Source organism: Styela clava, chromosome 10 (assembly GCF_964204865.1).
Source record: "Styela clava chromosome 10, kaStyClav1.hap1.2, whole genome shotgun sequence".
In the NCBI taxonomy this organism is placed as follows: domain Eukaryota; kingdom Metazoa; phylum Chordata; class Ascidiacea; order Stolidobranchia; family Styelidae; genus Styela; species Styela clava.
The window spans coordinates 4,520,042-4,544,811 of record NC_135259.1 but is presented as its reverse complement, the minus strand read 5'-3'; the positions used below and the strand labels follow the sequence as shown (position 1 = coordinate 4,544,811).

Below are 24,770 nucleotides of genomic sequence, written 5' to 3'. Positions count from 1 at the left end.
GTCTCGTGGGCCACTTTTCCGTGACGAAATTTGTTGCGGGCCGCAAACGTTTGTACCAAACATTAATACCAGCTAGATCCTGATTTCGGTTCAGGTAATTTACATAATACATTAAAAGCAAGTTTATTAACATATAATCAATCGAATTAATTATTGATTTCTGGTTACTGTGTAAGGCTGGCAAATTATTTGAATATCAAGTCGAATATTAGAATACCCGTTTACTATTCTGGCAGTTTACCGAAATCTGAAAACGCGGGGCGTGGACTTGACACTGGCGAGCCGCCGAAGCAAAGAAACAATCATTACACAACACACTTGTGGTTTTTTAACTACCACACGAGAACACACACATCACGTCAAAAATGAGAGTTATATTTGCGTTATAGTGTTTTCATTCATTCACTTTCAGTAGCCATGATACTGCCTCAATGTTTAAATGAGCATAATGTGCGCCAATGTAGCGGGAATATCAAGTTTATGTGGGCCGTTTCATGAAGCTTGAATCAAACTTGAAGTAACAGTACAAAGATTTCTGGAAGAATAGCCCATATATACCGATTTGTCTTATATATGTAGCAATGTCAGTAAGTCAATTTTATCAGAATTATTGACGGATACGCAGTGACGACATTTCCGAAATCTTATTTAACGCAAAAATACAAACATAAAAGGACAACAATTCCCGGGACTAGTACCAAAGATATTGTTGACTTTTTGCTTTACGTTGGCGATAAAGACGATCAAAGCCGATACGAAAGAAAGCAATCAGAATGAAATTAATTTGCAAACTTAGGCTCTAAATTCATTCCTATAATTGCGCTCAGCGTTCGTCCCCAATGATCGCACAATATCTTTCGAGTTCGTCGAACAGAATGCACAGTTTAGCGAGAAAAAAAAAACTGACGTCAATGTCCACCAGGGCGCAAGACTTGACACATATGTAATAATAAGCACCGGCATTTGAATGTAGATAAATGGCAGGAATAATCACACCAAAATCACGAAACATACTTAGCATATATATATATTGATATATGACATGTTAAAAATTTTGAAAGTCTGCTTATAAACTTTATAGGGCGGGCCGCAAAAAACAGTCAGGCGGGCCGCGGGTTGCGCAGCCTTGCCGTAGACCAGGCCTGCCCAACCTTTTTCGTTTCGCGGGCCACTTTCAAGTTACGAAATTCGTTGCGGGCCGCAAATGTTTATACCAATCATTAATACCAGCTAAGCCCTGATTTCGGTGTAGGTATTCACATAATACACAAAAAGCAATTTTTTTAACATCAAATCCATCAATTTAATAATTGCTTTCTGGTTACTGAGTAAGGCTGGCAAAGAGTTCGAATATCAAGTCGAAAATTGGAATGGCAGTGTACTATTCGAATATCTGGTAACACGGGGCGTGGACATGACAATTGTGGTTCTTTGACGACCACACGAGAGCACACAAATCACGTCGAAATTGAGTGTTATATTTGCATTATATAGCGTTTTTATTCATTCATTTTCAGTAGCTATGATACTGTCTCAATGTTTAAATGAGCGTAATGTGGGCAAATGTCGCGGGAATATCAAGTTTAAGTTGGCCGTTTCGTAAAATTTGACACCAATACGAATATTTTATAAAGTAATATTACGAAGATTTCTGGACAAATACCCTATTTATATACTGATTCGTATACTGAACCAATATGCAGCAATGTCAATTTCTTCAGAATTCTTGACGGATACGCAGTGACGACATTTCCGAAATTTAATTTACCCAAACTATTGATGAAACAAAAACATAAAAGGACGAGTATCAAAGATATTGTTGACTTTTTATTTTACGTTGGCGATAAAGACGATCAAAGCAGACACGTAAGAAAACAATCAGAATGAAATTAATTTGCAAATTTAGACTCCAAATTCATTCCTATAATTGCGCTCAGCGTTCGTCCTCGATGATCGCACAATAACTTTCGAGTTCGCCGAACAGAACGCTCAGTTCAACGAGAAATAAAAAAAAAACTGACGTCGATGTCCACCAGGGTGCAAGACTTGACGCATACGTAATAATAAGAACCGGCGTTTGAATGCAGATAGATGACAGCAATAATCACATCAAAACCACGAAACATACTTAACCTATATATTGATATGGAACATAGTAAAAACATCAAAAGTCTACTTACAACTTTATGGGGTGGGCCGCAAAAAACAGTCCGGCGGGCCGCGGGTTGGACAGCCTTGCCGTAGACCAGTGTTTCCGGACCCGAGTCCGCGGTCTCAAATGAGTCTGCGGAGCGTTTGAATGAGTCCGCACGTGCCAGAAATTAACTATCAGCCAAGTTACGATTTACGTTAGAATTTACATAAAACATAAAAAGCAAGTTTATTCACATAACATTAATCGAGTCAATAATTAGTGGTTACTGAGTAGGGCTGGGCATATATTTGAATATTCAACTATTAGAATAGAAAATTTACTATTCGAATCTTCAGTAACAGGTGATGCGACGGGTCACTTGCGCGTCGCCTAATCAAACGATTGGATTTCACAGCTCAATTGCGGAATTTCCGACCAAAACACGACGGCACTCGCGTCTCGCGAATTTATTTCGTTAACTCACTCAGATTGAATTGATCACAATTAAATTAATAACAAGCAAGGCATTGAATATGTATTTTCGATTTACCAATATCTTTTAATAGGTACTAAATCAAGTTGTACTTTCTGGAAATGTATAGCAGATGCTTTCATCTTGTCGTAAGTCGACACATCCGCGAATTGAACACTATTAAATTAAAATAGAAAGAATTTTAAATTCTCGTCGTTATCATGTATTGAATATTGTTTGACAGTGAAGGTATTAATTGAAAAACCGATTTTGGAATTCGTTGAAATTCTGTTGTGTTCGGTTTTATTGCTTCTTCGCACAGAGTACGGTTGCAATAAACGCACCTTGAGTCCGCAAAGGTTTTCGCCGGTGAGAAAATAGTCCGCGATCAAAAAAGGTTGGGAAACGCTGCCGTAGACTATACAAATGTGTCAGAAGATTATGATAACGAAGAATCCCGATGAAGTTAGTTGACAAAAGGGTTGTTCCGAAGCATTCGTACCAAGATGGCGCACAGTCTGATCATAGTATGTGTACCAGGTTAAGGCTGTGCAGGTTGTGCGTCATCTTGGTACGAATACTTCCGGAGCGCCGTTTCCGTGAGTAAATTCATGGAATCGTAAGACCCACCTGCACTATATTCTAAAAGTGTAGTTGAATAATATGTTAAAATGTAATTCTCATCGTTGCTCATTGGCACCATCAACTATAATCTAAGGTAAAAATGTAGTATTGATCGTCAAGGGAATTCATTTTATATCTTGACGTATCAGGAACTTGTGTCTTCGTCCAACAAATTTGCACTCTTGGTTTACATTCGGAATTCGCTTTTTGTGTTTCGGAGCTAGGTTCGTATATCGGTATTGTTTATTTTTAGTCGATTTCTGATGATACACGAATCTCCGTCGCTCGATTTTCTGACATTTCAGTCTCCCGCATCAGTCTCCCGCAGTAGAATTTCTTGTAACTTGCCGCTTACTGAAAATTTTAAAAACGATTTTATCTCTTGTCATTCGTTCTTTGCTTTCAAAATTCCAGGAATCGGCTTTACTAAGTAGTTCAACGAGGAATGTATCAAACCTGTCTTTGTACTGGAAATTGAAAAAGCGAAATGTCTCCATCACCTAATTCATCCGAGGATTACAGTGTTCAGCCATTTTCTATAGTATGACTTTCGGGTCATTTTCGGCAATGCATTATTAGCCATCATCTACTATACCAATCGACAATATTGTCATTTCACGTGGCCAAAATTATATTTCCCTCCAAAAATCTCGAGAAATTTACATATATATAATACCGTATTTGTTACCGGGTCCCATGCTAGAGGTTGCTTGGGTGTTTTTCTGATTTAGTGTTTTGCTTTTGAAATATACTAAGAATGCTTTGTCTCATAATGACGTTTATATTGAATACCTTGTTTATAACAAAAAATAATTGCAAAGTGTACATCCGGGTTTATTGGAGTGTATTATGAAAAGTAGCCTACTTCAATCAATCAATTTTATTTCGGTCACTCTGAGAAACAAAACAATAACAAACGGACAAACAAAATGCAGAGGACCTGAAGGACGGGCATAACTTAATAAGAAAGTTAAAAATGTACTTTTAAATCAATTTTAAATCAAATGTGAGACGTGTATGTGTATAACAACAGTGCTTATCCTACAAAAATATGGAATAAAAAACACTCGTTGACGTAAAATGGTGACTAGGGATGTAGGTTTCAGAATTTCGAATCGGAGCGATTCGAATCAAACCTAATTCAAATCGATTCGAAGCAATTTTAGAAAAAACGGCTCATTCTATTTAAAAAAAAATGATAATTTAGATAACCGATCTAAAGATCGATAAGTAACGATCTAAAGATCGATAAGTAATAATTGATTATAACGATACCACATTTTTATTGCGACAAAGACTGCCTAATGCCTGGCATAATACGGCAAATATTGTTTCAAACAATGGTATAGTTTGAAATTCAAATAATTTCTCTGGAATAAATACTAAAGGCTATCCTTTTTTAGATGTCGCCACCAATGGTCGCCACATATTGAGGTGGCGGGATCATCATTTGAGTGTAGTGGAGCGTAAATGCAGCGCTCAGTATTATCATCCATATAAAACAAGATGTTATTCTGCAGTGCTTCATTTCGCGTCTGGCCGTTGTGTCAGCGCGGTCGTTCTGCTCATTTCCGGCATGTTTGCATATTGTATAATATTTAAATGACTCAAGAAAGATCGCGATCCATAAGCTAAGACGTAAGCGACGATTGGTGCGTTCACAACAATAATCTATCTTTTAGTCAGATTTGGTAACGTTAAATCTGTGGGACAGTGATGGGTAAAACAGTTCAAATTACAGAATTAACGGTGGTGGGGAAACAGGAATAGTTAGGTCTCACGTTCACAGAGCGGCGTTCATGGGAGAAAATTATGAGCATAGAATTTTGTTGACATGCGGGAACTGTCAGAATTAGAATGAAGTCGAATTCAGAAATCTTACTGCAGTACTGGTTGGCGGGTGGGCAATTCCCTGATACCTGTGATACAGTGATATTTTTGTGTTAAGGGACTTAGGATATACTGACATATAAAGATATTCGACAGGTGTCACGACGCAGGGCTATGGCATGATCTGATCTGAATGTCAATTTTACATACTGACATATACAGCATATATACCAATTTAGCTCTGACCTCTGGCTGTCATGATTTCCTGTTCCTAACTCTTTTTCAGTTCTGCCTGCTTGTTAATTAAGCTTGTACTATCAGACTAGAGGAATGTAATACTATGGCAGTTTGATGTAATTCAACAAGTCACCAATTGTAAAATAATTGATAAAACTCCAACAGTGAATGTCCAGCTACATCTCTTGGCTTCAAACTACTACTTAAACCTTAATAAACCTGAGGAAAATCAAAAGACCTGTATCATGCATGGGCTGAGGCAGCTTCGGAAAATTAATGCCTCCTCTCCCCTGTTTCGAAATAAACAATATATACAGAAAAAAACATTTGCGACAGGATATGTTTGCATGTCAAAAAATCAGAAGAGATCTGTTGATCACCATGTAGAAGAGAATGTTTCGGACAATAGACTTAACACACTCATACCTGCACATGACAACTTTGCTGATAGACACAATGGGCCAACAACTGAACAGAAAAAGGAAATGCTAGATTATTTAGGATTGAAGGTATAAATTGATACTTCCAGTAGTCCGGAGGATATATAATATTTTTTCAATGTAGATGTAGATGGCAGTATCTATGAATCGAGGCTTTCAAGTTTAAGAAAAACAATGTAGGCTTATATATCACCAAAATTATGGTATGAATAAAATGTATCCAAAATTTTATGAGTATCAAATATAAAAAGTAAACGATCATTCATATAGCAGGAAATTTTTTTCTTTGTTTTAAGAACATGCAAGAACTTATTGACAAAACTATTCCGAAAAATATTCGTATGAACCGAGAACTTGATCTGGATGACGCTATATGTAAGTATATGTAGTTTACAGAGGCCCTGATTAGGAAATCCACTGTTTATACCGATTAACTGCTGTAACCAAAATTTTGAAGTTCTGGAATTTTAATAAATGATTTATGTATTACCATCTTTGATCTGACACAAAAATATTGCATCTTTATATAACTGCTATTCTCCATATATCTGTTTTTATTTATTGTTCACTGTCATATGACATTACAGCGATATTTGTCTTGCCCTATGGCTATTTGCTTGCAGCATAAGCAGGAATGTCTTTATTTGAAAATATCATTTTGGGTGAACAACAACGTAAATTAATATCTTACAGATGATGCCGAGCCGTCGCAATTTTTACATCTACACACTTTTGAGCGGTTGATTAATTTCAACAAATTTGATCATTTTTGTCAGGTTGAAAGCGCGAGCAGATGATAAAGTATTCCTTAATATTAAATTCACAGTGCACTGGAAATTATTTCTCGACCAACGATTGGAAATGCTGACCTATAGTTTTATTATTGTAAACTAAAACAATAGCCAAATGAAATATTATCTTCACCTTATCGGCCATCATAGGCGTTTGAGAGGCGTCGTGACTTTAATTTGTCCACTCATTTGTGCTCAGTGCGTTGTCCGCTATTATTGTTACTTATAAAGTTTAAACACAAAAATATCAGTTGATTTTACATTTCATTTTTTACTTTGTTTTTCGATTTTAAAACCCACGGTCGCTGAACGTAATACCGAAGCGGTGCTGTGCGATTACTTTATGCTATAGATAGCAATGACGTTGTTGCACGCTAATTTAATGTATGGATGATAGTGTGTTTTTTATTTCACCGTCTAATACCTGATTTGAATACTATACAACTTATTGCCATCCGTATATACAAATTGGCGTTGACGTATCCTTTTTATTAGCCGCAAATTTATACCAGACGATCTTTTTTTTTTTTTAATAAACAAGGTTAATTTAGCCATACATTTTCATCTGTCGCCGATGTGCGTGATGGATTTTTTTTTAATAAATAAAGTTAATTTAGCCATACGTGATGGAAATCAAACTTTCCTTGCAGATTCTTGGGAAGCCGATTGAATTGTCCACTTCCACTCCATTGTTCGTCTGCGTTGAAAACCGGTTTTGGTCGGATTTTTCTGCATTTTGAAACGCTCGCGCCATTTCTCCGTTCCCCCGAGCTCGTTCGCTTTTTGTTTCTTTGTTTCTCTCACTTCGCTCGCGTATGCGCCGCGTGTGACACACCTCCAATTCCAAATTTGGTGGGGATTTCCCTAATATGGGAAGCACGACTTCGAGTAACCTTTCTCGTTGTCGAACGAGTCCATCCATACGTAGCGAGTAAACAACACTTCAGCGGAAGTTAACCAACCGCGCTCAGCGTTCAGATAGCTTACCGCAGGTAGTTTCTCTATAATACGGAAACAATATTATACTCATTAAAGCGTGCTGCCTCTCACGACCATCGATCAAACTAATATTAGAAATATAGGTTCCGTTAGCTCGCAAAAACAGATTTGATATTCAATTTTTATCAATATAAACGGTGACCGTACATTTGAACCCATGTACATTTGAACCCATACTTATATCCACGGGTTCAATCTATATGCGGGTGCTGAAACCCATGGGTTAGGGTTAGTATAGGTTTAACTATCCGTGAAACAAAAAAAATTCCATAGGTGCAATAGCATACAGGTGCAATTGTCATGGGTTCAAATGTACGCGGGTTCAAATGTAATGGAACCAATATAAACACCGTAAGGGCAATCGGTAATTTCCAAATTTGTTGTTTTACTTTTATCCTACATTTATCCATAGTCTTCATATGAAAATTGGTAGAATTTTTTTGAAAGTTACCTGGAAATTCGGTGGCATTGCAGTTGTACCTATCCTTATATGACATCCAGTATAATTTGGTCTCTATTCGACATATGGTACAATTCTTTTAAAAGTTACCTAAAATTTTGGTGGCATTGCAGTAGTCATTTGTGTCCATGCATGCTTTCATGTTTTCTCGTATGATTGTAGAAAACAACTTATTTGCAATGTATTTCCGTCTTGAACCAGCAATGGCATTTCTGTTCATAATTCAAAAAGGTTTTACACAATTTGAATGCCTTGTAGTAGTTCCTGCAGTTGACTAAGCTATTGCATTGAGAGTATTTATTCTTTTTTAGGTGAAAATGAAATTCTCCAAACACTGCGTACTTTGGCAAACAAAAATCAAAGTGAATGGCGATCATACATAGGAATGGGTTATCATAATTGCTCTGTGCCAAGAACTATTATTAGAAACATGCTTGAAAATCCTGGATGGTAAGCACTAAGATAAATAGTATTTTTGATCAATAAACTCAATAGGTAATTATAAATAGAGCGAACTTGTCATAATTAACAAATCATTACAATTTGCAATCAATCGATCATATTATACAGGTCAATATATGTACGATTACTGATGTACAAGATTAGTAACATCTTATGAAATTGGCCATCATCTAGCAATACCAAAACAATTGAAAAAATATTTAATATTCTCATTGTCCTTACACAGTATGCCAAGCTTAATATAGCTTTGCTTTTCGTTATGGTAACAAATAGGTACTTTTAGAAACTGCTTTAAAAGTACCATTGATGTTGAGGACATAACATCAAGAGCCATTCATCAGAGTATTATTTCCTTTGGTGAGGTTGCAATACCTGTACTTCAAATTCAAAGTACTATCGTTTAAATATCGATTAGCTATTTCGACAGACAGCTGTTATTATTCTTTTATAATTCTTGCCGGACATGCAATCACGAAATATTTTAGCCATATGAACGTTATTCATGATTCAATCATTCTAACATTTTTAACAATGCAAGTATTCGATCATTTTATTCAAATTTTTGCATGCTTTTTTTAATCACTATATCAGGGAAGGCGAACTCTGGCTGGCCTGTCGCAATGTGACTGGTCATGTTTTTTCCGGCATCACTTCAAATTACGAAATATTGCAAAATACTTTTCATGGTCAGGGGAAAAGAATTTATAGTGAAGCTGGCCTTAATTTAATCTAACAATACTGAACTGCTAGTAGTCCCCGAATGCAGCTACTGGCAACAATTATATAGTCGTAAATGCTTTTCGGTTCTAATCATAGGCAGGCAAATCCATTCTTTTTGCACATAAATTTCATAAAATCTATGCAGAAAGATTATCTTACATGATACCATCCAAGGATTATGGAACTTGCGGACAGGATACAACTGCAAGTTTGCTATGATGATGGATTAAATATATGCCCAACAATATCCTATTTGTGCTACCGATTGGGTTTATAGTATACAAGACTAACTACTTCTCCTTTATCGATGCTTTTGACCCGGTGGATCCGTATGCATATAATGCAAGGGTGCTGTAGCAAGACTGAAGAATACTATCCTAAGTGATTCAATAGTCTTGCTGCATACTAACACAAATATATTTCTGTAACGTTTAGTTTCGTCTGTAAGTTGTACTATGGCTGTCTGAGAAATGTTACAGAAATATTATACACTTAGAAATACACTTAATATTCTATTTCATTATAAACATAATGTGACCCATCCATAGGTTATATGAACATCCTTCAAAGGTTCATGTAGGTCTGTCTCTTTTTTAAGAAGTTCTGCTTTAAGCAGTGTATGAACTTGGCATTCATTTTCTATAACAGGTCAACCCCCTACACACCATATCAACCTGAACTTGCACAAGGTCGATTGGAAAGTTTACTTAATTATCAAACTATGGTTGTAGATTTAACAGGTAAGAAAAGTACTTTTATTTTTGTTCAGTGACGAATATTTTTTATTCATGGCCAAGCATGGATAATTTATGAATAAAAATGTTCGGATCTATCACTCACTGAACTAAAGATAGAAATTTGTAGGCATTGTAGAAATGCTTGATTAGAAATATGGAATTTAGCTTCAACGCAATTTTATCAAAAATTATATTATGTTCCCATCTAAATCTTTGTTTATTTCATGCAATCCAATCTTCATGGCTTAAAGCAGGGGTGTGCAAAACGCGCCCCGCAAGGGAACTTTGTGCAGCCCGCGGAGGCAACTGAAGAGCAGTTTAAAAAAATTTAATATAAAAAGATACAAAAGCTAAATGAGTTTTGGTTCCAGCCTATCAATTAATTTTGTCTAAATCTAACCTAGAATAGGATTTGACAGCAAATTATTTGGAAATTAATCTTGGTGTATTTTACTGAAAACCTTTCAACCAAGATAATTATTCACATATGACACTTTTCGGTAACGTATTTTTTTCTAAAATGGGTGTCATATCGATTTGCTAGCACCTCCATAATAACAAAAAGACACCATTTTATGCCTGCAACTAATAGAAAGCTTGAGTTTAATGTAGGTGCGGCCTGCGATTTCAGGCGGTTATTGATATTTGGCCCGCCTGCGAAAAAGGTTGCACACCCCTGGCTTAAGGGGTTAGGAATACTCTCGCCTCCGATTACCCTTTGTGGGTTTGTAGGTTCAAATCTCATGCTTAGATAGGTATGTGTGAGAGGATTGCTGGATTCCCCTCCGCCCTAGGGTGGTTCACGTAACCCCTGGTCAGTTACGGCTTCCTCCAACATCAAGTCCATGCTTCCAAAAATAAATAACTGGCTAACTTATCACATACCTGACATGGACTGATAGGTGATAGCCAAATGCGAGGTCGTGGTTCGGCATTTGATTAAGCCGTCTTATGGGCTTTCCTTCCTCCCGGGATAAATATGTAAGTCCTATCAATCCTATCATATATATTCAGAGCTATAATCTTTTTTGTGAGGTCTGTAACACTGCAATTAAGTATTTTAGTAGACCGTAAATGATCGACCCATTGAGCAAGAAAATTATGTGCGAAAATATAGAGCATGTTGTTTCGCTTTCACTGAATTATGGTTTCGTATTGGAAGATGAAACTTTGCTTTCGGGAACTTTATCACTATTAGCCTTGTCGGATTTCGCTAAAATTGTTGTAATAGAATATTATAATCTCACAGAATGATTTGATGTTTTTGTGTTTTTCAGGTCTTGATATCGCTAATGCATCATTGCTTGATGAATCAACTGCAGCAGCAGAAGCTATGTCACTTTGTTATCGTCATAGCAAAAGAAACAAGTTTTATGTCGATGAAAACGTCAACCCACAATCTATAGATGTCGTACGAACAAGAGCAGAGTATGTGTTATATAATATGAACTTGAATTTTTAATACCATGTGTTGAATTCAAATTTTTTAATAAACATCTTGTATCATATATAGAAAATTTTTTCATTTTTCCCAGACATGGTTTACATAAAAAATGAATTGTATCCTGTATGCAACCGGAAGATTTTACTGTAATAATTAACAAAATGAAAGGCATTGTGTGATTCATTGTGTTTACCGATATTTGATATGGGAAATGATTCACCGACAAACCTAATGGATCACTTTCATCCATTACGCTAACTAAATTGACCAGTTAACTGATAGAAGCGCAACATGAATCAATCTCATCTCATTTTACATGTAATAAAATTGGAAAATACATCTTGCTATGTTACGATTCTGAGGTAGTTTGTAAATATTTTAATATCGATGCAGATATTTAGTGTAAATTACATGACAACATTGTGTGTCGGGGAACATCGTAAATACAAAGCTTTGGCTATTGTTTGCATTACTTACTGAAAATATTCATTTGCCTATATTCTTTCGATATTTGATACCTTTCGATTTGTGCGAATTAATTTTTATTGATAGAATTTACAGTACAAGATGGAGTGTTTTCTTGGCTGGCGTATGGTTGATAATTGTACTTATCGGTTAATTGTTTCAAGTGTTATTGGAAATAACTAAATTGTATTTCATCACACTATAAAGTATAGTTATTTGCTTTTATTGAATATCTTCGTTTACTGCAGGTTACTTGGTATTGAAGTATTTGTGGAAAAATGGGAGAAAATGGATTTCAGTTGTCATGACTTCACCGGAGTTCTCATACAATATCCAGATACAGAAGGAAGAATAATAGATTTTTCTACTTTGGTTGAACATGCCCACATGTATGGGGTTAGTTATGAATTGGATTCTAGTTTTATTGAACCTTTAATACGAGAGGGCCACATTGAAATAACTGGGAGAAACAGTGGGCCGCATTTAACATAGGCTTTAAAGTAGTTGCAAGCATGTAAAATTTGGTTATTGATCTTATGACATGCGTTGTTCGCTTCGTACGAGCTATCTGGTAGCGCATTGTAACGTATTGGGATTACTCGCACATACCAGATTGAACTGAATTAAAAACTCGTTCCGTGGGTAGCACACAATTGAAAATTGGCACGTCTCCGCGGGCCCCACAAATTTTCCTTGTGGGCCGCATTTCACCCGCGGTCCGCAGGTTGCACACACCTTCTTTATTATATGAGATATATAATCATACTGTATTCTTGTATTTTAGTCACTTGTTGCTTGTGCGACAGATTTACTGGCCCTAACGTTACTGAAGCCTCCTGGAGAACTTGGATGTGATATAGCCTTGGGCACTGGTCAAAGATTTGGAGTTCCACTTAATTATGGTGGACCACATGCTGCCTTTTTTGCAGTTAAGGACAGCTTCAAGCGTCTCATGCCAGGAAGAGTTGTGGGTGTCACAAGGTAGTGTTCTATATCCTCTTTTGTTTACCGTTTATTTCATTGGGTCTTGTTGAAGTTTTCTGGATATAGGCTACTCCTACTCTGGATATGTATGAAAATCCTATCCTATGGCAGGGGTAGCTAACGGTTGGCAAAAAGTTTTGAATATTTCAGATATAATAATGAATGAAATTGTGATACTTATATACAGCCTTTCTGATTATGGAAATATTTTTTTAGAGATTCACACGGAAGTGAAGTATACAGATTAGCTCTACAAACAAGGGAGCAGCACATTAGGAGAGACAAAGCAACATCAAATATTTGCACTGCCCAAGCTTTGTTGGCAAACATGTCTGCTATGTTTGCAGTTTACCACGGACCTGATGAGTTGCGACATTTGGCAACTCGTGTACATCATGCCGCATTACTTCTGGCGCATGGTAGGATTTACAGCGTTCACTTGTTAGTTGTTACCAGATATGTCTTGCAATAAGGGCTGCGCATTTCAGCTGAAAGCCTTAAATATTCAGCCAGACAAAACTGACCTGTTCACTCGAAGTGTTCGACACTACTAAAAATATATATAATTGTTAATAGCATTCACTAGGCATTCTTAAATTACAGTCATATGATTATGGGGAAAATATTCTCATTGGAATCCTAGTTTTAACTTTGCCTAACTGCATTTCCACATTCTTTGCATTTTCTTTTTCTTATTTTATACAGTTTCTTGGTGTTTATTACCAAGATTTACTGATAGCTCTTCGAATACAGAACAATAAGTTTGTGGAAATTTTTTTTGTTAGGTGTGAATGAACACTAGAAAAGGGTGTAGGCCTACTACCTGGGAAATCAAAAAAACTAATTATTTTTTTCTCAGTCCTGGTAGTAATGTATCTCACAAAGGATGATTTGGTGAATATTACATATGCCATACCCAGTGTTCCTCCCTGTTTGCTCATTTTAAAATACATGGCAAAAGCAATAATCATCTTCCATCCTTAGAATTGTTGTTTAATATTTGAGGTAACGTTTATGTTTCAGGTATCAGACAAGCTGGTCATTATGTTCGTCATGCATCATTTTTTGACACTCTGAAGATTCAACTCATGACAGATGTAAGAGAAGTTTTGTTAAGAGCTGGAGAAAAGAAAGTCAATTTAAGAATGTACAACAATGGCCAGGTTTGTGATTAATAATATTATACACTGTAAGATGAGTCACTTTAAATTTAGCGTTGTGTTCAAAATTGTAGAAATTATGATTGAAATTTTTTTCTAGATCGGAGTTGCTCTTGATGAAACTGTTAAACATTCAGACATTGATGATCTACTTTATATATTTGGATGCGATAAAACAGCAGTAAGATTATGATTCATATTAAGTTAATTTATGTTATGTTAGATATTCGTGTAGCTAACATGATATTTCAGTGAGTTACGACTTTTTATAACTTGCTATATACACGTATAGGTGGAGTTCCATAATTGTTAGCTATTCTTTTATGTAAGCTGGGGCTGGTGCTGGGTGACCACTGGGTGACTTTGTACCTAATTTGTTGGTTTGTGACCCCTATCGTCAATGAGGTTCGAAAAGTGGCCCATGACATATTTTGAGTTGGAGACCGTTGTTCTAAGATTACACATATAAGACTTCTCAAAAATACTATAAAAACGAGTGTAGCATTCTATTAGAATTGAAGTAGAATCATTTTGACCAGGATGTGCATTGCTGATGATTAAATTTTAAATTGATTCAGACTTCTATTGATGAGTTGAAATGTATAAATTTTAAATTTTAGGCTGAATTATCTGAAAATCTTCCAGAAATTCTGGAACAAAGTATTGGAAATTCAGATTTAAATCGAACAAGTGAATATCTCACACATCCGGTATTCAATATGTAAGATTTGTTTTAATATGTTATGTGACGTTTATATTTCTACTGCAATACTCAATATAATTTGAAGTCTGGGAAAATTTACACCCGACTTTAAAAAACTCTCGAGCTATATTATTTATATTCTTTCAATTAAGAAATTTTGACTCTAGATTTGAACTTCAAATAAAATAAAATAAACAAAAACCTTGGCGCACACAACCTTCTTTCATCGTGTATTTGGAATGTTTAGTCAGCCTATTGCATTTGGAGTTACTATCAGAAATTTTTACATTAACTATCATTATTGAAAGTCTTGAATTCCGGGTCGAGTGAATTCTATTTTTTGACTCTTAACATCCGACTCTGGGGCTTTGAAAATATGACTCTAGTACAGGGATGGGCATGGTTCTTGGACCTGGGGCTTTTGCCCATCTAGATTTGCGGGCCATGTAAGTGTGACGTAAAAGTTACATTTTATGAACATTATTTACAGTGTTACAAAAGCGAAAGTGGGAAACAATAAGCCTCGTGCTAAAACTAGATTTCATCACAATCTCAATAAATTCCTCCAGCTATTCTAAGCTTGAACATCAAAATATGGTTTTAGTTTGGTTGTGGCAGCATCAGGCAGCCCAGACCGAATTGTCCATGTCAGCTGTAGTATCAATGAATTATATAAAGAGATCTTGCCAATTTGCTATTCACATATTGACCAATTTGGAATAGCCACATTTGTATATTCAATTCAAATGTAATTAAGAAATGTGTGTGTATCAGTTGTATTTAGTGTCACATAACAATTTTTTTTATTTCTCCAACCAAACATATTTTCATTCAATTTACTCTTTTCATTTTTGAGTGAAACACAGTGGAAACTACTTTTTAGTAATTTTATTTGGTAAGGATGATAATACATCCTAATCATTTTGTAACTCAATGAATTTATTTTCAGGTATCATTCTGAAACCAACATAGTTCGATATATGAAGAAATTAGAAAATAAAGATGTTTCTCTTGTTCATTCAATGATACCATTGGGATCTTGTACAATGAAGTTGAATGCCACAGCTGAAATGGAACCAATTACATGGAGAGAATTTGCTGATATTCATCCTTTTGTTCCTCTCGACCAAGCGAAAGGGTTTGTCTTTTGTTATTATCGTTGTTTATGATACGTTTTCACTTTGAACAATGCCTTGTACAAATAGTCACTGAATGTAGACAGCTCTTATCGTGTTTCTCCGAAAATAATACCTAGCCTGAAAATAATACACAGCCTGATAATAATACCAAGTCTAAATTTTTAAAATGATTCTAATATGAGTTCTCCCCTTGAAATAAGACCTAGTCGATGCGTGGAATTTTTTTTGACCTAGTCGATAGCAAGAAATCTCTTCTACACGTTTTAAATAATTAATAATCTAGGTTTAGCTGTTATTTAAAATAAAATGTGTAATTTACAAGTAAATGGATATCGGTTTTCAAATTTTGTATATTTTGAAAATCTCATAATTCTCTAATTTGTAATTTTGTTTTTGATAAATGAAAATAAGACATCCCCTCCCAAAATAGTTCCTAGTGTTATTTTCCGAATAAAAATTGAAATACACTATTTTTGGAAGAATTGGTTTCTTAGTATTTCGGTATTGTCTCGTCATTTTATTACTTCCTTTGTAAGATGATTGTGGATATTTTAACCAGCGACACCTGTATAGTTATACCCAACACTTTATATAGACAGTCTGCATATTTTTACAAATCTCGAGTTGACGGAAGATATTTTTTTAATGAACATTTCTAGAACATTATTTTTTTATTCTTTCTTCTAATATATGAATATCATCTTGATTCTCAACAGATATCAAGATTTGTTTCGTGAAATGGAGCGAGATCTCTGTGAAATTACTGGGTATGACAGCATTTGTTTCCAGCCTAACAGGTGGGATATGTAGATAATAAAAGTTACTATATGAATGTACAGTTTTCAAGATGTAAATACAGAATGAATAGTTGTTAGAACACATTAAAAATTTATATAGAGAGTTATATTTGGAATATATCTCTATTCATTCAAAATATTGATGAAGGGATTTTCATCTGATATCAGACCTTTTTATAGAATATTTTCTCATTATGCACTTAATTTCATTCAAATAGAATTAGGTTATGTAAGAAATATGCTGAGGGGGTTTGCATGTGCCAAATACTTGACTTTCTCTTATATGGATGTTAAATTTTTTTTTGACCTGGAATCTTAGACTAACTTTCTGTTTGCCAGAAACTAAATACACAGTCAATTCAATTATCTTTTCCCTAATGAAGGGTGAAAATAATTTGTGAAAAATAAATTTCCCAATTTTTTTTTTTTTGATTCTTTGCGATCACCAATCTTATTTGCTTTATATACTCTCCAAAAGCTTTTTAATTGGCGTTTTTTACCCTCACCCACTGACATATATTCTATTGTTTGCCACTACTAACCAAACAAATATTTTTTCAGTGGTGCTCAGGGTGAATTCACAGGACTAGCTGCAATCCGAGCATACCTGAGAGCGAAAGGTGAACAGAAGAGAACTGTTTGTCTTATTCCAACATCAGCTCATGGCACTAATCCGGCATCTGCACAAATGTGTGGCATGCAAGTCGTGCCAGTTAAAGTGAACAAAGCTGGTTCAATAGATTTGGATGATCTTAGTAAAAAGGTTTGCAAATTCATGCTTATCGAATTTTATTCATTTTCATGTTAAAATAAATTAATAAACTTTGGAACTAGATTGGACAGATTATGTTTTTTTGGACAATCTGCTTATGAGTAAATAATATTTCAGAAAAAAGGCACTGTTTGAGTAATTAGGTACTCCTGCAGTGTGTGTACCAGGTTTGGGTTAGGCCATAATTTTATTCCTATTTTCCCTTATTCCAATTTAGTTCTATTACGAGTTTGGGGACTGTCTGCGTTAGCCAAGTGAATAAACCCCCTGCCCATAAGTTTTCGTCCCTTTACAAAACTTGATGTAAAGTAGGCAAACAAATTTAGTTACCGTACCTCCATATTGGTACACATACTTCTGGAGTGCTGTAATACCTATGTAGATAAGTCGACTCGTCCAAATTCAGTTCAATTTTAATCCGATTAAATACTGTGAAATACCATTTCTGCTCTGTTTCTTTTTATTAAATATACTCTTAAATTGTATAATTTTTTTAAAAAACTTTTCAATATGATTTTTATATTTTAGGCTAATAAATATGCTGATTTTCTTGCTGCAATCATGCTGACATACCCATCTACAAACGGAGTATTTGAAGACGATATCATGGACACTTGTAATCTAATACATGAACTTGGAGGACAAGTATATGTTGATGGTGCTAATATGAATGCACAGGTGATACTAAAATGTAGTGTAGTAGAATTTAGTTTGTATGAGAATTCTTCTTTTATGTGGTCTTCGTGTCGTTAACCTCCACGTTATAACAAGTTGGTTACTTAAACACATTATAATAATGTAGTCCCAGAGGAATTTTTCTAGTGTAAGACACACCACACTGGAATGAGTAATTCTGATTGGCTGTTGCTATGGTATGTGTTTTGTATACTTACATATTTGAGTGATGTTATATGACTTAATAAAATTCTTACAAGGGGAATTTCTTTTGTAATTGAATGTTACAATAAAATTTGATAGGCTAGTGTGGTAGGTGCACATATCAAGTCAGTTATAATGATCAAAATCCCCAATCTCTTTACAACAGTATAAATAGCATGGTGATTTAAGAATTTTCTAGAAAATGTTATTTCAATTTGGAATAGTCGTAATTTTAAATTAAACAACAAAGTCTTTTTGTAGAGTATTTATCTTTTTATGAGGGTTATCATACCTTAACACTGAGAAAAGCTCATTATTACTGGTAGGTAAAGAGTTACTGTTTTTAGAAAAACTAGAATTTTTACAGTTCAGCATATGTTATTACACCTTGTATGAGGATGTGGGCATGGGGTTTGAATGCAAAAACTTTACTCTCTGATGCTAACATTGTTAAGTCTTCAATGCTCGCAATATTTTTGTAATATGTGTTGGCGATCAAATACATTTTCGCACTCTAAATTCCTAAAAGACATTTTTTATTCATATTGATTACAATTTCTATTATTATTCAAACTTCATTTTGAACATTCTCACCTAAGACTGTATAACTCTGTACTCGTTGTCTTGGCACCAGGGGCATAGCAAGAGGTGTGGCTGTGTGGGGTTGCCCCCTCTTTGAAATGTAAAAAAAAGCATTTTTCTGTATTATACCTAGCAATTTTCCGTAGATTGAAATGCCACAGACTCTTGAAAACCCATGTTTCATTGGCTACGCCCATGCTTGGCACTACCATTTATGAAGTAATTTCCATATTTCCATTCAGGTTGGGCTCTGCAGACCAGGTGATTATGGATCTGATGTATCACATTTAAATTTACACAAAACGTTTTGTATACCCCATGGTGGTGGGGGTCCAGGAATGGGGCCGATCGGAGTCAAAAAACATTTGATACCATTTTTACCTACACACCCAGTGGTCCCACCTCCAGGATCACTGTTTCCGGGAGCAAAACCCCTTGGGGTAGTAAGCGCAGCTCCATGGGGTTCATCATGTATTTTACCTATTTCTTGGGCATATATTAAGGTAAGAGGCTAATAAATATGTGATTATATCTGGGCCTTTGATATTTGTGGAATGATTAAGCCTACTTGAAACCAATATACATGCCAAGCTCAAATGCTATGAATATCTGCTTATAGATATATTTATATTTGCTACTTAATTGTCTCAAAGTTGCATTTTTAGTAAAGGATAATAGATGCATGATTTTTTGACTGGTTGCAAAAAAGACATTTTTCCTAATTGTCAGTATACATTTTGTGTAGTTGCACTTAAAAACAAACAAACACCTGTCTATATGGCAGTTCAATAGCCTTCACAAAGGAAGCCACCTATTCAAATGGTGATTGGAAGTTGGAACCATATATGTCCATTCCAACTCGTAAATAAAGTGTTATATGAAATTATAGTCTTTACAGCAGTTGTAGTAAAGGAGCTAGCAACTAACCAGAATATATCCATTATAATTACGATAGTTGTAATTGGAAAAGGCTAATTTTTGCCATATTGTGTTTTAGTTGATGGGAGCTAAAGGATTACGAGAGGCATCCGAGGTAGCAATTTTAAACGCAAATTACATGGCGAAAAGATTACAAAAGCATTATGATGTACGTATAAATTGCTCGATATTTCATAATTAAATAAATTTAATTTTTTTTTTGTATACTAATTACTATTCATAGGTTTATTTTAGGTTTTAAAATCTGATTTTTTTAGATATAAAAAATATGATATCATACAATATACATAGAAATAAACTGATGAAGTGTATTTTTGGACATAATCATTCCCATTTTAAATTATTTCTCATCTTGCTAGTTACCGGTAGGTCTAGTTCACTAGTTCTCAACCAATGGGCCATTGTCCGCTGCTGGGCCACACCGACATTTTCAGGTGGACCACAACCCTATTAAAAATTGCTAGAGTTGTTGGTAAATTTGTTAAATTTGATGGTAGTAGCAATGAATGATACTATTTTTGTTACAGGGTAGCAATTTTCTACCCACAATAGACCTACCCACAATATTGCTGTTACTGCTTGTCAAAATTTGTAGGCCTTATATTGTTAAGAACCATAATATCCTATCAAATACACCAGGGATAAATCATGTCATAGCAAAATTAAAATATAAAAACTACTAATACAAACATTCTGAAATGTTGTATTCATCTTTGGCATCATAACTATATTTGTTTTTTAGATTGTTTTTAGAGGTAAAAAAGGTTACAACGCACATGAATTTATCATTGATATGAGAGGTTTCAAGAAAACTGCGAATATTGAAGTTGTTGATATTGCTAAACGACTTCAGGTAATTAGCATTTTTTTTACAAACAAGAGGATTTTGTTAATTTTTGCAGCATCCAGATATGAAGTTTTTTATATTATTATATTTGAGTCAAAATCTGATGTAAAGCCTTTTTAAAATAAATAATCAGTTTGTGAGATGATTAGATGACGTCCACTTCAGTTATTCAATGTTCACCAAAATTGCTGTGTTAGCTCGTAGCTTTGCTCAGAGAGGTTTTTACTTTTGAGTGAGTATGCGTGACTGCCCAAAGTAGCAAATGCCTGTTAATAAAATCAATGGCTCATCTAATCTCATATACCCAAATATTATTATAGCAAATTCACTTGAATTGTTGAATTAATTTGCGGTCACGTTATCATGTCAATTTTTCTAAAAACACGGGACTTAACTATTGTGAATTACATGTTTAAGGACTATGGTTTTCATGCACCTACCATGTCATGGCCAGTCACAAATACTTTGATGCTTGAACCGACTGAAAGTGAAGATAAAAACGAATTGGATCGATACTGTGATGCACTTATATGTAAGTTGTATATTTGAGTACACATTGTAAACAGATTAACATCGCTTATTGGAAAATGCAGTGGTGTAATTGCGAGTGGTTTCTAATACACGGTCGAGTCGCCATTGTTAGGTACCCTCGTAGTATATGTACCAGGTTAGGGTTAGGCCATGATTTTATTTCAATTTTCTCTTTTTTAGTTCTTTTATGAGTTCGGGGACTGTCTGTGTTGACCAAGTGAATATACCCCATGCCCAGGTTTCAGTCCCTTTATACAACTTGATGTGAAGTAGTCGAACAAAATTAGTTGCCTCCACATTGGTACACACACTTCTGAATCACCCATTGTTAATCATAGGATCATAAGGCCAGAGAAATGTTCTATTATGCAGGAAATTCCAAATACCAGCTATTTAACTTTTGCATTTGTGAAATCTTTTTTATATGTAAATTTCATTCATTTTCAATAAGAATTTTAAACTGTTCCAACTTTCGGAAGAGTGAAATTTTGCTGTCCCCAATTGGTTCAAAACTTCCAAACTCTAGTTTTAACTTTTAAGAATATTGAAAGTACGACTTGATCTCTAAATCTAACATTAGTGTGTAGTCACACTTTCGACTCCATTGTTCTGGTTGATCCCTAGCAGCTCACACAATTTTAGGCTTTGTCGGCAGCTGGTATTTTTTATTTTAACCCAAGCCATTTGCATTTTCTTACTTGAAACATTACCATGATTATGCCGGCTGCCAAGTTTAGTTAATATCTCCAAATAAGCTTTTTCAAATTTCCTAACTTTCAATTCCTGTTTAATAGCTTCAATTATATTGACGATGAGTTGAATTTTTTGCTGGAAGTATACCTTTCCTATTTCTTAATCCCCCAGGATTAATATTATATTGAAACTCATTTATTTTCTCCTCTTTAAGCTATTCGAGAAGAAGTATCTGACATTGAACAAGGGCACATGGACAAACACAATAATCCATTGAAAATGGCTCCTCACACAATGGCTACTGTTACCGGCGACAAATGGGACAGACCATACTCAAGAACACAAGCTGCCTTCCCCTTGGTAAGTAAAAAAAATAAAAGTAGATTTGTAATAAAAACAGCATTATTTGACTGGAAACAGTTTTCAAACCTCTAATCCCAATGAGAAAGACTAACACCAAATAAGCTACTCTTCCAAATACATTCTGAGTATTATTTCTGAATAGGCAGTATATTCTAACAGTGGTCTTGTTCAACGAAAAACAAAATAAAAGTCAATGTGTAGTCAATAAGTTTGTTTGATAATGCTGGAAAGTTGCAGATAAACAGTGGTTTGGTTATTTCTCTAGTTTTTGTGGGAATAAATGTATGCCTGTTTATTCACACTGTGAAACTTTGATCGCTCAAATCAAAACTCATTTGAATGACTACTAAAATTAGGAATTTGTATCAGATTATTTTTGGATATCCTCATTCATTTAAATGGGTCAGTTACCTGACCCTTTTAGACAGATAAAATAAAAATTTTAACTCCGCTGTTTACTACGGCGGTGTGGTGCAAACGTTAGGTATACGCTCGCCACCGCACCTCTGATTACTCTGCGTAGGTTCACACCCCAATGGGAGATGGTTGTGTGCTGAAGAATTCACGCGCCAATGATCGTTTACGGCTTTCTTGGCCATCAAGTCCATGTTTTCGAAAACAGATAACTGACTAATCCCACACCCGACATGGACTGGTAACAGGACGAGGAGCCGTGGTTCGCAATATGATTAGGTCGTCTTATTGGTTTTCCTTTCCCCTGGGATAAATATATAAATCTTATCCTAACTCAACACTCATTTTTCAGCCTTATATAAAACCAGATTCCAAAATCTGGCCGAGCGTTGGACGAATCGATGATGTGTATGGAGATCAAAATTTAGTTTGCACCTGCCCTCCATTAAGTTCCTATTCTGAAGATGATGTTGAATTAATGAAAGACAAGTTATCAAGGTCATAAGAAATAAAAGGATTTTCAAATAACTTAAGAAATTTCTTACAATATTATGTAACCATTGCATTTTAACTAACCCAACATAAACAATTACAAGAGCTGTATTTCTCTCGATATTTACACTATTCTGTAGAAATAACAAATTTTTTGTAAAAAGTAGTCTTATGATAATTAAATGCCATCCAGGGTATAATAAAAACAAAGCAGAAATTTTGAAAATATATTAACATACACTGCCTTTAATAGCGCATTATTGCCAAAAGGTCTATTCATGTCGAAGATACATAAAGCACAAAGACGGTTGTGCTTTATTTATCTTCGACATCATTGCTTTTAACTTCCTCAAATTTTTCACCATTAGTTGCGAGTATTGAAGTGAAATATGTCAACAATTGCGAACATGACCACTTTAATTTGTTACATGTTTTTGCACACACATTACGTAGTTCAAGAAATCTGTAGGTAGATAGCCGAGTCTAGTTCCTTGCTACTTCTTTGCATGTTTTATTAGCTTTCAAGTTGTCTAGTCAAATCCATTGATGTGAGGTTGAATGAATTGTTAAGATATATATACCTATATTTAAAGAATGTTATATTGTCATCGCAAATATTGCTTTTTCCATTTGCATTCTTTTAGCATCGCCATATTGGCCCCTGACCTTGTTATATTTTGATATATGTATACAGTGCTTTTCATGTTAATTCTACATTTATTCTATGTTCAATGCATCAGTTTGAAGAAATTTAAGGGCCGCTTTGTTTATTAACTCTACCACAAAACATTCACATTCAAAAACGTCAAACACTTTGTGATATTTTTATGCATGTACCCTGAAAAACCGACCATGTCATGTTGACAATATTCTATCCTCAAATAGCCACGACAATATTTGTTTTACTATTGATATAAATATATGGGCGTGTATAAGGCGTATTCGTTACGGTGTATATCCGTTTGTGATTTGAGAATTTCATAAAGAAAAACATCTTTCAGTCGACTGCAAAATTATGATAAGTGCAGTTGCTAAAGATATTCAACTCCAATTGACGCGTTTCGAGCCTCCTAACCTATGAAAATAATTGAGACCAGAAAAAAAAGTTGTAGTCAACATAACAAGGGAGATTATCCGATGGACCATTGATAAATGAATATAGACAACAATGTAGGTACAAGTATTGAACCCTGCGGGACTCCGGAAGAAATTGAGTATGTCCGATAGCGCTGATCGTCGAGGACAACGTTGCTCTCCTTTCAGAGAGAAAAGATGTCCAAAATCTGACCAAGTGTGCCGTAGGATTGAATTCCGTGCTGGAGATCGACGTACCAAACTCTATCAAAAGCTTGTGAAATATCCACAGCAATCGTTTAGCTTCAGTTATCCCAATCTTATTTCTAGAGCTATAAGTTAGTTATGATTTTCTGAAATGATGGAACCCTTTGTTGGTAACACCGATACAAAAGAAAACCAGTTATTAAAATTTTAAAACTAATGTCTGGTTATAAATGTTAACGAATTGGTGGTCGGAATTGTTTGTCATTCAAAGTACATGTGATTCTAGTACCCAAGGTGGTCAATAATAATTCCAGTGATTGATAATGTCTGAGCAGTAAGTAGTCCATGAGCTGAGCTTGACAAGAGCTCGGGATACTAT

General features: G+C 35.0%; 1 protein-coding gene across 1 annotated transcript; it reads left to right on the top strand.

Moving 5' to 3' along the window:
• The first annotated feature begins 5,325 nt into the window (after nt 1-5,325).
• Nucleotides 5,326-24,063, top strand: LOC120337378 (glycine dehydrogenase (decarboxylating), mitochondrial-like). The gene is made up of 21 exons (XM_039405137.2): nt 5,326-5,806; nt 6,034-6,112; nt 8,299-8,437; nt 9,818-9,909; nt 11,184-11,334; nt 12,064-12,211; nt 12,600-12,796; nt 13,016-13,218; nt 13,823-13,962; nt 14,060-14,140; nt 14,580-14,680; nt 15,612-15,800; nt 16,518-16,598; nt 17,160-17,361; nt 17,899-18,048; nt 19,074-19,334; nt 19,829-19,918; nt 20,513-20,623; nt 21,035-21,149; nt 22,056-22,201; nt 22,971-24,063. Exons 1-21 carry the CDS (start codon nt 5,543-5,545, stop codon nt 23,121-23,123), a joined length of 3,093 nt encoding a protein of 1,030 aa, XP_039261071.1. The 5' UTR covers nt 5,326-5,542; the 3' UTR covers nt 23,124-24,063.
• The last annotated feature ends 707 nt before the right edge of the window (nt 24,064-24,770 follow it).